Consider the following 16875-nt stretch of genomic DNA (forward strand, 5'->3'; position numbering starts at 1 on the left):
TTATTGCGTTAAAAAGCCTTTTAAAAATTCGCACACAATCAGTTTATGAACACAGAAATGCGTAGCGGCGAAGGCATGAACTAAAAATTTACTAACATTCCTAAAAGAGTTTTCAAAAATACCGCCGTTTACAAACACGCAGATACTATAGCCACCTACCGATCAAAGCTACAAACTAAAACGTCCCATTCAATATATCCAAACATTACAAAACTTCTTTATTTATACACATATTTACATTCCAAAGATACAGAACTCTCAACAAAGACTCTCTAACTTATTCCACCGATTTTGCACACCACTCTAATCAATTTCTCATTTTCAACCGTGCATACATTTAAAAAGCATCAATTCCCTAGCATCGATGAAAAAAACAACAATCATCGAAACCCCGTAGGGAATTTTCACGTTTACTCGTTTCTTTCGTCTAATTAAAATCTTCAACCCGTGACGCGAAGTGTCCTTACGGACTTAGATACAGCCTGCTCCGCCCGTCCATTCCTACAACTTTATTTTCCTCGCGACATCTTAAACCTCCACCAAACCACCTACGAATGTTTCTTTATACGCGTGTGCTCCATCCGCCTCCTAGAAAAAGCCAGGGAAACCGTGATACACACGGAAAACTGCTATCGACGCAGTCTCGGGTGTAAGGTGGCGCCACTATTGGATAATGTCAAGTAGATAGCGAAGGGTGGAGGTGGTATACGGAAAGCGAAGAATAGGACAGTTGCTCGTGTGCGAGGCTCCGCGTGATATCGTGAATGTTGTGTGCCGTGCGTGTTCCGTGGTCGATCGCGTACATTGTCAACCTGCTCTCGACCGGATACACAAATGCAGTCCGCGACGATGGTCTCACCAAGCACATTGCCAAAGAGATTCACGCGGCCGGCGGCTGAGTAACGGTGCCTGGATCCTTGGCCTGAGGTCCCTCGGCCGCGTTAGGTGCGTGTGGGCCACCTATCCCGTGTCCCCGAGCTCTCGCGCTGCTGGGCCACCCGAGTCATGGTATCGAGGCACGACACGGACTTCGGTTGCGAGGACTTTTTCGGGACTTATCGTTGCACCCAAGACATGGCTTGCGACCGTGGCGATACGGACTTCGAGTTTATTATACCGCCAGAGGCGCCGGTCTTCGAACCGAGCACGGAGGAGTTTCACGACCCCCTTGGCTACATCGCAAAGATACGGCCGATCGCGGAGAAGTCTGGCATTTGTAAGATCAAACCGCCGCCAGTAAGTAGATCCCATCCTGTTGCCATTGCGTCAGTCTCTTCTTTTTTCCAATTCTGCCCGCTGTCCTTTCTGTTATCACGTCGATGCCACAGGGACGCTTCAACGACGCATCGATCCTCTTTAATTCCCTCGCCTGTGCTGGACGCGGACCTCCGACCAGGAACAGGCGGCCCCCCTCGCCAATTTTCTCGCCGTCTCCTAACTTTTACTCTTTTTTCCATTCTTCCTCTTTTTTTTCCCCCGATGATCGTCGACCGTGCAGACGTGCACGCACGACCTCGTTTACGTGCTGTGACGCTTCCGTACGGGCATCACAATCGTGACATCACGAAATCAAACGAGCTTGCTCCACGTAATGCGCGTTTTAGAACGAAAACTGATCGTGGAACGAGATCAGTTTCCCATGACACCATATTTCCGCGGGGACAGGGGACGGTCTCCTTTTTCTGTGCGAGACGTCGGGATTGTCGGGAAACGCTTAGGGCCTGGTAAGAGTACGCGACGTCTCTGTCGACACGGGACGGATGATAATGCTGATGGGAGAGCGAAGAAAGGAGAGAGAAAAAAAAAGGGAAGAAAAGAACCACGATGCCCGTGCAGTGTCTTTGGGAACGTTTTGATTGAGCGAGATACGCAGATAGGTGTTGTATCCACGTACGAAACACGACGATATGGGCTTCTCGGGCAAGCTTACGGCCCCGTTGCGTCGTCCAGGCACTTGCGTTGAATTAAAAAAAATTCCAATTCGAGTACATTCGTTAGGTACTCGGTCCCATTGCGACATTTAATATCGCTGTAGCTAGGTGGTACGCTATGTAAAATGGCCGAGACAATCGAAACAATGTCACCTTTAGCCGAATCTCACGGAAATGTTGCGGAAATGCTTCGACACTGCCTGCCCATGGCATCGATAGAGAAAGCGGTGAAAAAATTATCGGAGTTTGTGGGCGACGATGCTCTCGAGACGCTCGCGATATCGTAACGTTGCAAGTACGGGAATTGTTTGATGTACTTCTCAGAAGTTTCTATTTCGTCTCAGACCACGTACGCGATCGCAAGCTCTGGCATTAGTAGACCATAATTCGTTTCCACAGATTTATTCGCCTCTATCGTCTAACCCGCTTCCTATTGTATTCCAAGTGTATTTAGATAGTCTTGACATCTATCGTCGACACAGGCATAGGGGAATTTTTAGTTTCTCTCGAGTATCCTCCTCCGTAGACCATATTCGTCAAAATGCTCGCACATTTTGCATCATCATTAGAACCTATTTGTCCCACCATTTTGTTTCCACATGTTTATAGGCGAGTAAGGCTCGGTAGTAGCGTGGTTTTTACAATTGCACGTTGACTTTGAAAAATCATGGATCAGAGAGGATCATGCGGAGTTTAGTAATAACCCTAGGGCAGAGAGAAGGCTGCAGATACGGACTTCTATAAATGGCCGTGTAAAATGCGCAATATAATAAGAAAATCAATTTTCTCATGAAAGTGCATTGTTGGCAGATTAAATCCCATTTAGCTGTTACTTGTGAATTGATCATTCTTAGGATCATCGCGTGAGAGCCATGGCGGTGCATATTATTTGGGAATCGTTGCATAAAGTGACCGTTGAAAAGTTCTAATCTGTAATTGCATTTGCATCTTGGACCTACCTACCAGTACATTTCTTTGGAACAGCAGGCCAGAATTTTCTTCAAGTGTTTCCGAGTCGTTGGTAATCGATCGTGAACGATAGTGATACGCGGGAATATGTTATTGAAGGAAATAGTGTAGTAATTACTCAGAAGGTGCGACGAATACATCAGAATGCATCGGTTGAAAAATTGAATTTGCTCGAAGCTTTTTCTTATCGTTTGCATCAGTAATTTCATAGATACATCGCATGGGAACGCCGTGGCTTTACACTCGAATAAGTTTTCGGGTTCTGAGTGGTTTTCCGCGAGTTTTACGAAGACAAATGCATCATCGGCGTTTCCCTTCCCGCAAATTGCTTCCCCGGGTCTTGTGAAATTGATTTTCGCCGTCGACCGTTACCATTAATTTCGGTTAACAGGTTTATCTGCTCTTTATTTATCTGATAATCCGTTCCAAGTGTATTGATTTATTTATCGGGAGAGCTTTGTGGAAATTTATATTTTGTAACGGGATGACGCCATTACGGAAATAACTATAGTCGCGGCATTAAATGGGCGTCGTATATGGAGAAAATCTTCGTCCGATGTTTCGTTTATTTTCAACTTGGATGGGAACAGTCGTCGCGATGTACGTAGCATGGCGACACCTCGATATTTATTGCCACGCTGTAATTAAACACGAAATTTATAAACGGCGCTCAATAAAAGAGGCTTGTCCCTAGTTTCGATTAAAAAATTGAATAAGGCCGTCCAAAATATTTCTCCAATCTTGCAATGATGTGGCGTCACGATAGGGATAAAGCAGCGAAAGCACTTATCGATTATTTAGACGTATATATTTGTACGACACTGTTTTTCTCAATGAGTTTCCAAGATGTTAGATGCTAATTATTTTGTACCTTAATTTTTTCTTCCGTTTTATTAGATTCACATCGATTAAAATTTTCAACGATGTTACTATAAGTTTATCTGTACTATACCACCAAATCCTTACTTTATTCAATTAATTGACTCATCTGAAGACCTGTAAGTATTACCGCGTAGGTATACAAATGTTGTAAATAACGTAATACAATCCGCGAAATATATATTCGTATATATAATTATTACATATATATATATATTCTTTTATAATCAAGTTCAATTAATGATGGGTTTTCAAATGAGACAGATTATTATGGATAAAAGAAGTATCTGATCTGAAGATGATTGTAACTTCCATTTTTCAGTATACATACTGTACTTGAATATACAGAAAAAGTATTTATAAAACCTTACATAACAAGTGGTAGTACTAACATAATTTCTGGCCTAGTTATTTGATTGTTTGATAAATAAAAGTGACCGATGTCCACAAATCATCTGTATGGACTCATTGCTCTTTGTTTTGTAGAATTGGCAGCCACCATTTGCCGTCGATGTTGACAAATTCAAATTCGTTCCGAGGATACAAAGATTAAACGAGCTGGAAGCGAAAACAAGGATAAAGCTTAATTTCTTAGATCAAATAGCAAAATTTTGGGAGCTTCAAGGTTCCTCTCTGAAAATCCCACTCGTAGAGCGCAAGGCCCTTGATTTGTATTCTTTGCACAAAATAGTCACCGACGAAGGTTCGTCTCTGCTGTTTAATCGTCTAGATCCTCAATGAGCGTTCCGCCAGTGTTACGGGCTAAATGTACATATCTGTGTTATTTGCAGGTGGAATTGAAACTGTGACGAGAGATAGGAGATGGGCGAAGATTGCAAATAAATTGGGTTACCCGTCTGGACGTAGTGTAGGAAGTATACTGAAGAATCATTATGAAAGAATTTTATATCCATTTGACGTCTTTAAACAAGGGAAAACATTGACAGACATTGTAAGTAGTCTCTCCCTTAGATATTATGAAATCTATAGCAAGTTAGTAACGTGTACATATATCATTCATTGAATTATACAGAAAATTGAACCAGATTCTAACGTGACTGAGAAGAAGGATAGAGATTATAAACCGCATGGAATCATATCACGGCAACAAATCAAACCACCGACTGAGAAGTTCTCACGACGGTCCAAGAGATTCAGTGGCCAAGAAGAGAAGCAGGAAGTATCTATTAAACAAGAAGACTGCAAGGAGGAGTGCGACTCTGACAACGACTGTAAAGATGGGCTGAAATGCAAGGACAGCGACGACAGTAAAGAGCTTAAGAAGTTACAGTTTTATGGAGCCGGCCCCAAAATGGCTGGATTTAATACCAAAGAAGCAAAGAAATCGAATAAAACGAGAGGTTTAAAGCTTGTTTATGAATTTGATCCTGTGAGTGTACATTGTGTCGTGGTCTTGCAGGGTGATTTACGAAAGCCTTTGTCAAACTTATAATTGTCTTTACGCAGTTGGCAAAATACATTTGCCACAATTGTGGAAGAGGGGACAACGAAGAGAACATGCTTTTGTGCGACGGATGTGACGACAGTTACCACACTTTCTGCCTGATGCCACCATTGACAGAAATACCGAAAGGCGACTGGCGATGTCCGAAATGCGTCGCTGAGGAAGTTTCTAAGCCAATGGAAGCATTCGGGTTCGAGCAGGCACAAAGAGAGTACACTCTCCAGCAGTTTGGAGAGATGGCTGATCAGTTCAAAAGCGATTACTTCAACATGCCTGTACACGTAAGTTACTCATTTATGTCCTCTAACAGACTGGTAATTAGCCTGTCTTCTGCAGATGGTGCCAACGTCCTTAGTAGAGAAAGAGTTCTGGCGAATAGTCTCTTCCATCGACGAAGATGTGACAGTGGAGTATGGCGCGGATTTACACACAATGGATCACGGATCTGGATTCCCAACGAAAACCAGCGTTAACCTATTCACATGCGACCAGGAATATGCCGAATCTTCGTGGAATTTAAACAATCTGCCGGTTTTACGTGGAAGTGTCCTAGGTCATATTAATGCTGACATCAGTGGTATGAAAGTGCCGTGGATGTACGTTGGCATGTGTTTCGCAACGTTTTGCTGGCACAACGAGGACCATTGGAGTTATTCGATCAATTATTTGCACTGGGGAGAACCAAAAACATGGTACGGCGTGCCAGGCTCTCAGGCAGAACGATTTGAGCATTCAATGAAATCTGCCGCCCCAGAACTATTTCATAGCCAGCCAGATTTGCTCCACCAGTTGGTTACTATCATGAATCCCAACATTTTAACTAGCGAAGGTATATAATCAATTACGAGATCCCCATAGTTCGTTACAAAGCATCAATTATTCGGAATATTTTTATCTTATCTGCAGGTGTGCCAGTATGTAGAACCGATCAACACGCGGGCGAGTTTGTTGTGACATTTCCAAGAGCTTATCACGCCGGTTTCAATCAAGGATACAATTTTGCCGAAGCTGTGAATTTCGCGCCCGCCGATTGGGTACGGTATCATTATAAATCAGGACACCCGAGGCGTCTATATATTATATATGCTTTATCCATCCCATCCTCTGTGTTTAACAGCTTAAAATTGGACGGGACTGCATAACGCATTACTCGAATTTAAGACGATTCTGCGTGTTCTCTCACGACGAGTTGGTGTGTAAAATGTCGTTAGATCCAGATTCCTTGGATATAGGGATCGCCACTGCCACTTACCACGATATGCTTCAGATGGTGGATGATGAGAAGAAACTTCGGAAAAACTTGTTGGAATGGGTGAGTTGATTATTTATATATAACTCGAACGTTTCTCACGTTTGTTTGATGCATGCATTTTAAATACGTATTAACACGATTAATTTGTAAATAATCAATTCATTTATTATTTCAAATATTACGCGTTTATCAAATTACTCGAAAGGCTATTTAACCATTCAAGCAGTTTCGAACGTTCAAATTTTCCCACCAAAACATCGCGTAGAACGGGTTACGATTTTAAATGCGAGGGCCAATGTATTTAGGTCAAGTAGTATAGTACATGCTGCGAGCGTTCTCTCACCTATTCATGCACACACAGCGCCGCACGCACACGTCGGCAAACAACACACTCGTAACCATGCGGGAACACGCGCACGCGGTAAAAGATGTATGTGTGCGGCTGATATTGCCAACCATTGGTCATCGCAGTAGAGCTCCGCCATCCACGTTATATTCCTCATTAATGCCTCCATGTATTTCGTTATATTTGCTTCGACTGTGTTCGTTGTCGTTAAAATAGTTTTTGTGCGATCGCTCTTTAGTTAACGACCTTGACTAGCTGATGCCTATTTGGTGTGTCTCTGATCCTGATTATGTAACTTTTATTGGTGAATAGAGGTTATGTTTTTAAAGCCTTGCCATGATGCTAAACAGGCACTGTGTTTCCTCTGCTGATTCGGGGGATTTCAGAATTTTTCTCGTCAATTCCTTTAAAAGCGTTTACGATAATCTCACATGAATCTTATCCCCGCGATATTTCGTAGTATTTCGTAGTCAGCCCGCCTGCAGATGGATACATGTGTTTCCATTCATAGTCTGGTTGCGATTTAATGCTATTTCTGAAATGTAGGAGCGGCGAACGATTCCATAAATGATTTTCGTGTTAAAAATTATGCCTTTTAGGGTGTAACAGAGGCCGAACGCGAAGCGTTTGAACTTTTACCGGACGATGAGAGGCAGTGCGAAGCGTGCAAAACGACTTGTTTCTTAAGCGCAGTTACATGCTCGTGCCAGAGTTCGCAGTTAGTTTGTTTGAGACATTTCACAGAGCTTTGTGATTGCCCCCCGGAAAAGCATACGTTACGTTACCGCTATACCTTAGACGAGTTACCAATTATGTTACAAAAGTTGAAGTTGAAAGCGGAGTCCTTCGACTCATGGGTGTCAAAAGTGAAAGAGGCGATGGACCCTGACAAGAAGAGCGATAAGATCGAGCTAACGGAATTGAAGGAGCTCTTGAACGAGGCGGAAAGTAAGAAGTTCCCCGAAAGCGAACTATTAACAGCTTTAACGACCGCTGTACAAGATGCTGAAAAGTGTGCAAGCGTCGCCCAGCAACTTCTGAATAATAAACAGCGTACCAGGTATGAATTGTGTTTTAATTTGTGTGCATAATACATGTATTATGGAAATTAAGTTATTCGTACCTTCTTTATGCAGAACCAGACAATCGGTTGAAACCAAATATAAGCTTACTGTAGAAGAATTAACACTTTTCTATAAAGAAATTACAAACTTGTGCTGTGACCTCAAGGAGTCGGATGGCGTGAAATTTATACTCGATCAAGTATTACAGTTCCAAAAGGAAGCAGCGGAACTGGAGGCTAAAGAGGATTGTGACATAGAACAGTTGGAGAAGTGTATCGACTTCGGAGATTCTATTTGTATCGAATTACCTCAACTCATTCGTTTGAAGCAAGTAAGTGTACACATGCAATTATCGGTAATGCATCTCTGGCCTGTGATGTAATTAAGTATTTATTTGCGGCAGAAATTAGCTCAAATTCAATGGCTGGAGGAAGTGAAGTCCATTCAAGAGGATCCGAAATCTATACACCGCGATGACTTAGCGAAACTAATTGAAAAGGGTATGACAATACCGCCTCACTTAACCATAGAAAATACTCTATCCGAGTTGCAAGCGTTGATGATCGCGATTGACAAGTGGGAGGAGAAAGCGAAATTATATCTCCACACAAAGAGCAGGCAAACTATATCGTCTTTGGAAGAATTTATTCGCGAAGCTGACGAAGTGGAAGCTTATTTACCGAGTCTAGATGTTCTCCAAGATACGCTGAACAAAGCGAAGAATTGGACGAAAATGGTGGAAGAAGTGCAGGCAAGGGAGAATTTTCCCTATTACGACACATTGGATGATCTGATAAAAAAGGGCAGAAGTATCCCGCTGCACTTAGACGCCCTTCCAATTTTAGAGTCCACTCTTTCACAAGCGAAGGCTTGGAAAGAAAGGACAGCAAGAACATTCCTGAGGAAAAATTCGCATTATACTTTAATGGAAGCTTTGTCACCGCGGATCGGAGTAGGTATACAAGCGCTGAAAGCTAAAAAGAGTAAGAGTGAAGAATCGGTAGGGCCTGTCTTCGTCTGTGATACAAAATTGGACGATTCCAATGACTCGGCTTCGGTCGTAGCCGCGTTTAAATTAGCCGAGCAACGCGAAATGGAAGCTATGAGAAATTTAAGAGAGAGGAATTTAATGAAAACCGAGGTCGACGATTCGAGGTATTGCGTCTGTCGTCGACCGAGGTTCGGGCTCATGCTTCAATGCGAGCTCTGTAAAGATTGGTTCCATTGTAAGCGAGATTTCTAATACACGTGTAATTAAACGTAAAATTGAACAGTAGTGTAATCGTGACCCTTGATTTTAGCGAACTGCGTACCATTGCCAAAAACGTCGTACAAAGGGAAATTACCGATGTCGAGGGAAATCAAGTTTTTGTGCCCCTGTTGTTTACGTTCACGACGGCCTCGATTAGAAACGATTTTGGCGCTTTTAGTTAGCCTTCAAAAGATTCCTATTCGTTTACCGGAGGGCGAAGCGTTGCAGTGTTTAACAGAACGCGCGATGAATTGGCAGGTGAGTGTTTTGCGAAGTAATAGGCATTAATAATGTCGTAATTTGTGTAACAATATGTACTGTGAGTAGGATCGAGCCCGACAGGCATTAGCTACAGATGAAATTTCGTCGGCGTTAGCAAAATTGTCTGTACTCTCGCAGAAACTGGTAGAGGCGGCTGCGAGGGAAAAGACGGAAAAGATCATTAGTAGCGAGTTAAAAAAGGCGGCGAACAACCCTGAACTGCATCAGAGAGTACAAGCAATTGCTCCACTTAGCGGCGTGCACTCGGATGACAGTGCACTTAGTACTGCAGTAAGTGTCAATATTAATAATTGAATTTGTATAACGGTGTACCATGAGGCTGCGCGCATAATACGTGACGCATTATGAATGGATAAATTTAATGTGTACGATATATTATAGGACGACGACGACGATGTTGTTACTATAGACGACGACGAGCCAAGTTGCAGTACATTCAACAGTAATGAGCACGCATACTCTTATAGTAAGTGCTTTCTTTTTAATGGAAATAAATTTTCACAATTTAATTCGTGTTTATACATATATATGGTATTTTTTTTCTAGTATCTAAAGTTCAGCGTAAGTCACAATCAAGCGATTCAACCGAGGCTGCAGTTATACTTTCGCAATCGGCGAGGTTACGGTTAGAAGAGTTGATGATGGAAGGTGATTTGCTGGAAGTCGCGTTGGACGAGACGCAGCACATCTGGCGCATATTAAGTCACACGAACAGTCCGAGCACTGTTCGCAAATACGCGTCGTACGAGGAAGTACAGTCCAGTTCCAACCAGGACACGAAGGATGTGAAGAAGCGTGGGAGGAAACGGAAGTCGGAGGAGTTCGAATTACTCAAGAAGCTCGGGCGGCAGAAGATGGAGGAGAAGCATTTGGCGAAGCGCAAAGGACTGCAGAAAGAGAAGAAGTCTGCCAGTTCCCCGGTGCCGATGAAGCGCGGACCCCGAAAGGTACTTAAATTTTAAGACACCGTCAGCCTCGAATTGAAACTTTTCCGATTTTATGATCACTCATACCAAACATATGATTACGATTAAAAATTCTCCGATGGAAGAAAGTTTAAATTCGAGACGCAACACAATCGGAATAAGTACAGTCGCTTGAACGTCGGCTAGCTCGATTTCAGTTAAATATGAATTCTAGATGAAACGTAAGGAAGGCGAGGAAGGGCCCAAGAAGAGAGGCGGCAATCGGAAGAAGACCAAGCAGGACACTTCGGACGAAGAAGACGATTGTGCCGCCGTTAATTGTTTACGACCCAACGGTGAGCGTACTTGCCACTCCGAAAGTACTTTGACACAATTCTTATCGTTATAATACCCTGTGTATCTTTATTGGCATGTAGGAAGGGAAGTTGATTGGGTTCAGTGCGATGGCGGCTGTGAAGGTTGGTTCCACATGCACTGCGTCGGATTGGACCGTACAGAAATTGCAGAGGAAGACGATTACATCTGCAGTAATTGCAAAGAGGCAGAGCAAAATTCGACGGTAAGTTTACACGAGTAGGCTCGAACCCCGATATCGCTGCTAATTTTAGAGCAGATAACTTTATTTATGTACGTCAGGCTTATGTGAAGTTTGTACTTCTGTCGGCTTTATCAATTTATTATTACGCTTTTTCTTCTTCTTTCCTCAGCGGTAGATTGTGCGGCCAGTAGACTTCTGATTATGTTCTGGCTCTAATTTTCATTTCATTCGATATCTTCCGTGGCTCTTTATTTCTTTGCCCAGTAGTGTATTATATCGTAGTTCTAGAGCAATATTTTTTTATGTTCTTTATACTGTAGTCAAGAGCGCCCGATCCGCTAGCCGAATCATTAGGCCTGGATGCACTTCTTTCCCTTTCTCAATCCCAGGGATACCAGGGCACAGACAGCGATGCAGACATTCAGGAAACGACATCCTTCGTCAGGACCTACTAGCCCACTTTATCTTGTTAGCTCCGTACAAGGCTAGGGGATGCTTACCGAACTTCAAATCACATCGACTGTGAGCTTACAGTCTGACAAATTAATGTTACCTATCACTTTTACCCCAGTCCGTTGGTTACTGCAGGTCATCGTGTGTGTCAGTGTGGTTATCGTTGCGAGTGGATGTTGGAGATAAAAGTATTATATCGCAGTCGAATTACAACCCCGGCGACTACGAACTTTATTTTTCTACTTCGATTTGATGCGCGCTTTTCAGAACGGGCGCAGTTTTTCATATGTATCGCGTATTGCATGGTATTTTATTTATTTTTTTTTTTTTTTATAGAGAGAAAGACATGTTTATCCTCGCCAGGAGGAGGATCTATTGTCCAAGCGTGTAATATATACACTTGTATTTATGGCAAATCACTTTTTCTGCATTATATTTTTAAGTACCTAACGAATTCGACACGTTTAATGTTGATCCGTAACATGAAATTTCATCAAAATTCATTTTGTGGGATCGTAACGCGTGGATATCACGGATGAACCGTGATGTGCTTGGCGATACGCAGTGCGACTTGGAAAATAAAACAGATCGATATCTCGCGTAATTACTGTCTCTTATCTCTCGCCGTTAATGTCGGACGGAAAAGGAAAAAAAATATTACACGTTTCGTCAGACCAACGACTGTCATCTAACTAACGGGTACGCGTTAACATTATTTATAAAGTGGTCTGTGGCGTGAGTGCGATGCTCTTGATGAGAAATGAAGGGGTGAAAGGATGCAAAAGAATCTGGGGCATTGACTGATCTAATGGATTGGGCGACTCGTGACGCGAGGATGGAAAAGATTAGCGATTTCGATAGGTACACGTGACGAAGGAAATGAGTCGTCTCAGAATACTTCTACTTCGAAGAAGATTCCGTCGGTTTTTGTATCAGCTTTTAATTGTAATGGCGCGTAATGGAATAGGGATCCATTCCTCGCCGTGTAGTATGTACAGATAGACTGAGAGATGTGTGTATTAAGATATAGATATTATACATATTATATAAGAACATTAGATTGGAACATGTAGGTAGAAGTAATGTTACTGTTTGTATAAAAGAAAAGAATTGACACGCAGATACATGGCATATCTAAATCTGCCTTCCCGAAATTCATTAATTGCAATTCATCGGATTTTGGACCAGAGTATGCAACTTATAATTCGCGCGACTTGCGAGTCATATCTGTGTTTCTCATTTATGTATTTCTTGTCACGAGATGTTCGGGCAGATGGGCGCCTCGCATTACGACGTTCAGTTTAGTTTAGAATCCTTCGAATGGCCTAAAAGAGAAACTCGTCATTTACGAAGTAAATTTTCATTCTGAAGTATTACTGTACCGTGTAATTTTACGATTTCACCCAATGAATCGGGGAGTAACGTTTGTCTTACCATTTCCTACGACTGTGTTACGTTTTATGATATTTAATTCGGGGAGTAGATCGACCATATTTGATATTGCAATTCGTTGACATTTCGATCCAGCCGTTTTATTAATTCAACGTTTTGTTCAACTGAAATTCTCAAAGCTGAAGTTCTGAAATTGCTCGTTTTACACGCAAAACTTCACCCCCCGACCATTTTTATCGCCCGCACGATGTAATGCAACCGGAGTAGCGTAATTGAAAACTTATTACTTTGTACATTAAAGTATTATAAAGTCCCCGAATATTATAAAGATACTTACACACTAACGATAAGATGTATTCCGTAATAAACGATTTTATAAATATTGTAAGCGTTACCAACATGGATCTCATTCTCTGTAAACTAAAATAAAAGAAAGAAAAAGACACAAGAAGTACATCACTATCATTGGTGTAAGGTATATAGATCATGGCATACGTAATTTGTGTATTCGATGTTGACTCTGGTACAAAACCATGCTTCGCATTCGACAGTTAACAATGACCTTTAGTTAGTTTTTAACGTGATCGTTGCATTGTGTTTTTCCTCCTCCGTTTTTTTTAAAAACTAACATCTTCCTTTCGCCCTCGTGAAAATGCGTTTATGTGCGTGTCTCTGTCTCTAATTCGTATAGTCCTTTGCACTTAGCTGTTGCAAAGTACGTTGTATAAAAAAAAGAACGAAAAGAAACGAAAGAAGAAGAAACTTTTATCCTAGATTGATTGGCGAAAGAGAGCGTTGCGCCGGCGGCGTAAGAAATTTTGTATAATTACTTGTTAAAGAGGACGAGGTGTATCGATCATTGAGTTTCTATGCAAAACTTAAACTCTATTGAATGTGTGTTATGTGTGGAACGACGCGCGACTGACAGTCTGGTTTAAACACACCCCTATCGAAGGCACGCGGCGCGAGTGGTCGACGGTGGCATGGCAAATGAATTCTGTTAAACAAATATATCCATGTTCCATTGTTAGGCGTAGTTTAAGGACGCGCGAATCGTTCGATCAGTCAATTAACAGAATTCATTTCGTACTAAATCGTATAAAGAGATAAGCAGTGATAAGTCGAGGGAGAGTATCGTATGCCATCACTGTGTGGCGTGTCCCGTTTAAAACAGACTGTAGGTCAAAGATTCGACGAGACATTATGTGTGCACACATATATTTTTGTACAGACAAAGAAAGGGCACGGCGGTCCTCTTTGGACTGTCGCGTTCCGGATATACGCGGGGACACAGTGAATTTCTAACGATAGTGTTTTCGCGGCTCGATTAAGCGAAATACGAGGAATTTCATTTGCTTCCTTTCGTAATAAAAAGAAATATAAATATACTATATATATATATATATATTGGTTACGCGTATTTTCTACGAGGTACTTGGAATCATTTTCTATTTAGCTACACCAGATGTAATGCAAATGGGAGACATTATGAGAAATTCATGAAGCACACTATCATTAAAAATGCATTGTGACTAATGGCACGAGAAGGTCGGGAACTCCGTGGTTATTGCTCACAGCTGTTGTTCGTGCAGGATGAACGTACTCGAACGTTGTACTTTACCATTAAACACTTGTGTACCGTGTTGAATACTGATCACGCTCGTTCAGCATATACAGAGTGTTACAGAACTATTTGGGGAGAGCTTTTAACTGGCTAATGGAACCCGTGAAAAAGTAGAGTGCTCTAGTGAACATTAGCCAATTAAGCTTGCGCTCGTGGTATGGAAATACTCTGTGTAAAAGGCAAGTGCCTACGCGTTTCCAAAGAATTCTACCAATCATCAAGAGACTCATCTTCGTTATTCATCCCGATGACGAGCACAAAAAACGGTCTAGTATTAATTTCTGTTCTTTCTCTCGCAAAGAAGCGTCTTACATAGCCATGCACTTACCAGCCAATTAAAAGCTTACTGGATCTAAACGAGTAGCGTGTATTATTCGAGGACAAGTATTATGTTTCGACCAAATCGGTTTCCTCTATTTTTTATTTTTTGTTTTTTTTTTTTGTATATTAATGTGATCAGATGTCACGAGTTAAATGCGTATACCTAATCTTTATTTCTAAGCGCAGCTAATTCCTTCTCATGTATCATTCATATCATTTCTTTTTTTAGTTTCATTCGGCGAGCGTTTTGTTATTGAAGGGGGTTTGTTTCATTATTAAAAAAAAGCTCCTATTTTCTTGTGATACGATTGTGAATTGTTTGTCGGTGATAGTGGGTCACTTGGTTCCATGCTCGGTGAATATTTCATTATCTTTTCGTCGTTGTAGATTTGTGTGTGTGTGTATGTTTCTTTTTTTTTTGTGTTGAAAACAATGATCGAATTTATAACAAGATCAATGGGCCAGGCCGTGAGCATTGATGCTTGCCTAAATTCGTTCAAGGCACGTATGATGATTTAGTCTAAAAGCGTTACTTAACATTCGATTAATAACGATCACCATCGCCAATGACCTCGTTAATATACCACTGGATCGTTTCGTCACGCTTTTCATTTCCTCCTACCCTGTGACGCTTCACAGAGGAATCCGGCGTGCTTTAGTTATTCCAGAATTCACCCCACTGATGAACCCGTTTGAGTTTTCCGCCCGGAAATTTTTGTATAGTCTTTAGAGAAACACACTCGCAGATTTCATATTTTTACATAGATCGTTCGCTCGTGTTTCTTTCTGAATCTCTTCTGCGTCGATTCGTTAACGAGGAAGCATTTCCGTTAATTGGGTGCGATCCTTCATCGTCGCCAGCCTGTGCGAATGAATATTTTATTATATGACCCCTCGGGACATAGTTTATTTCCTTTATACGCGGATCGTTGTTGTAGACGGAAATATTTATGAACAGTGGGTGTAACTTAAGGCTAAGTATAGCGTTAAAAACCGTAGTCTTTATTTGTAAGATTATATCACTTTGATTTCCGATGAAATATATTAAATGTATATGTGTACATGTACATTCAGTACCGTGAGATGGCTTGCGCTGTTTTACTGTGTTCACCTATGTTAATGTTAGATCAGTGCATGTGAAATGTTTTAACGATTCTCTACTCTGTTTCTCCCTGAGTTTCTCATTACGTCCAACGTTTCTTCGGCCCAACCCACTTCATTCGCTTTCAAATGACATTCATAAAGTAGGAAACGTTGCGCAACAAGCTGGAAACTCTTCTTACAGCTAATCTTCGGGAAAACATTTCATTTGCGTGGATCTAATAATATGTAAATATTTCTTTATTTGTCGTAGTCTCGAATCGCAGGAAACTGTTCCGTAGAAGAGGTTGAAATTTTATAGATTTTCTGTAGAATAACTCTGCTTCCCGAGTTCCGTAACTACTTAGCAGCGTCAGACGAGTCCCTCTAGAAGGCGTGGAATTCCGACAAGTCGATCGCCTCCCATCTCCCGTGATGTAACATTATTTAAAAGGGGGTCGACGCCCGTGGAAGCGTATTCGTTTGGCCGGTGGGAGAGATAGAATGTCAATAAAGCGCGGCGGAACATGAAACTTGGGGGAGACATGAATTTCTCGTTTATACGACAAGCGGCGGGATGTTGAGCGAACCCTGGGCCAGAAGATTTTCATGTTTGTGTAGAACAGAGCTTTCGGCAATATCTCAGACCTGTGAAAAGAGAATTAGAACGCGGAAATGATTTTCATCTCTCAACGTCACAGATTGCCCAAAGCTAGGACTCTGCGCATGGAACGTAGAAAGATTCAGTTCTTTTACCTTTATTTTCATAGAATGTAACTTTATACACAAGGATTTATTATTTTCATGCTCTTTGTAGTCTTAATAACTATGTTCGGTATCACAACGAGTCAAAGTACGCTCGATGACGCATTTGAATATCGAAATTGTCATGGGGACGTTTCCCCATCGGCCTCATCGAATGACTCAACCAGAATTTTTTGATTTCTATCCGTACGACTCCACCATGTGCGCAAAAAAAATGATTCACCATCGCGGGACTTCGTTGTTCGTTTCCACGAAGTTTAACGCCCGCGACTCATTCAGGCTTGCTCATGTACCCGTTATTCAAATGAGTCGTTGCTTTTGCCTCGGCAGGCATAT

General features: G+C 41.8%; 1 protein-coding gene across 4 annotated transcripts; it reads left to right on the plus strand.

Moving 5' to 3' along the window:
• The first annotated feature begins 455 nt into the window (after nucleotides 1-455).
• Kdm5 (Lysine demethylase 5) lies at nucleotides 456-15778 on the plus strand. Of its 4 annotated transcripts, none has more exons than XM_076819674.1 (18): nucleotides 456-1236; nucleotides 4266-4482; nucleotides 4571-4731; nucleotides 4813-5169; nucleotides 5247-5525; nucleotides 5581-6073; nucleotides 6151-6278; nucleotides 6362-6556; nucleotides 7442-7902; nucleotides 7979-8237; nucleotides 8310-9132; nucleotides 9208-9416; nucleotides 9486-9710; nucleotides 9822-9906; nucleotides 9987-10387; nucleotides 10581-10701; nucleotides 10783-10925; nucleotides 11294-15778. In XM_076819674.1, exons 1-18 carry the CDS (start codon nucleotides 1006-1008, stop codon nucleotides 11357-11359), a joined length of 4854 nt encoding a protein of 1617 aa, XP_076675789.1. In that variant the 5' UTR covers nucleotides 456-1005; the 3' UTR covers nucleotides 11360-15778. The 4 variants fall into 4 exon arrangements, with proteins under 4 accessions (XP_076675789.1, XP_076675791.1, XP_076675788.1 ...); XM_076819676.1 differs by lacking the exon at nucleotides 11294-15778 and adding an exon at nucleotides 11074-11180; XM_076819673.1 differs by having other exon boundaries at nucleotides 457-1236; nucleotides 11225-15778.
• Nucleotides 15779-16875: the final 1097 nt, after the last annotated feature.

This window comes from Andrena cerasifolii, chromosome 9, assembly GCF_050908995.1.
Source record: "Andrena cerasifolii isolate SP2316 chromosome 9, iyAndCera1_principal, whole genome shotgun sequence".
Lineage (NCBI taxonomy): Eukaryota > Metazoa > Arthropoda > Insecta > Hymenoptera > Andrenidae > Andrena > Andrena cerasifolii.

Coding starts and splice junctions, on each gene's coding strand:
- Kdm5 (XM_076819673.1), top strand. CDS start 1,006: ATGGTATCGAGGCACGACACGGACTTCGGTTGCGAGGACTTTTTCGGG. Junction 6,074..6,150: donor CAACATTTTAACTAGCGAAG/GTATATAATCAA, acceptor TCTTATCTGCAG/GTGTGCCAGTATGTAGAACC. Junction 9,133..9,207: donor CTGTAAAGATTGGTTCCATT/GTAAGCGAGATT, acceptor CCTTGATTTTAG/CGAACTGCGTACCATTGCCA.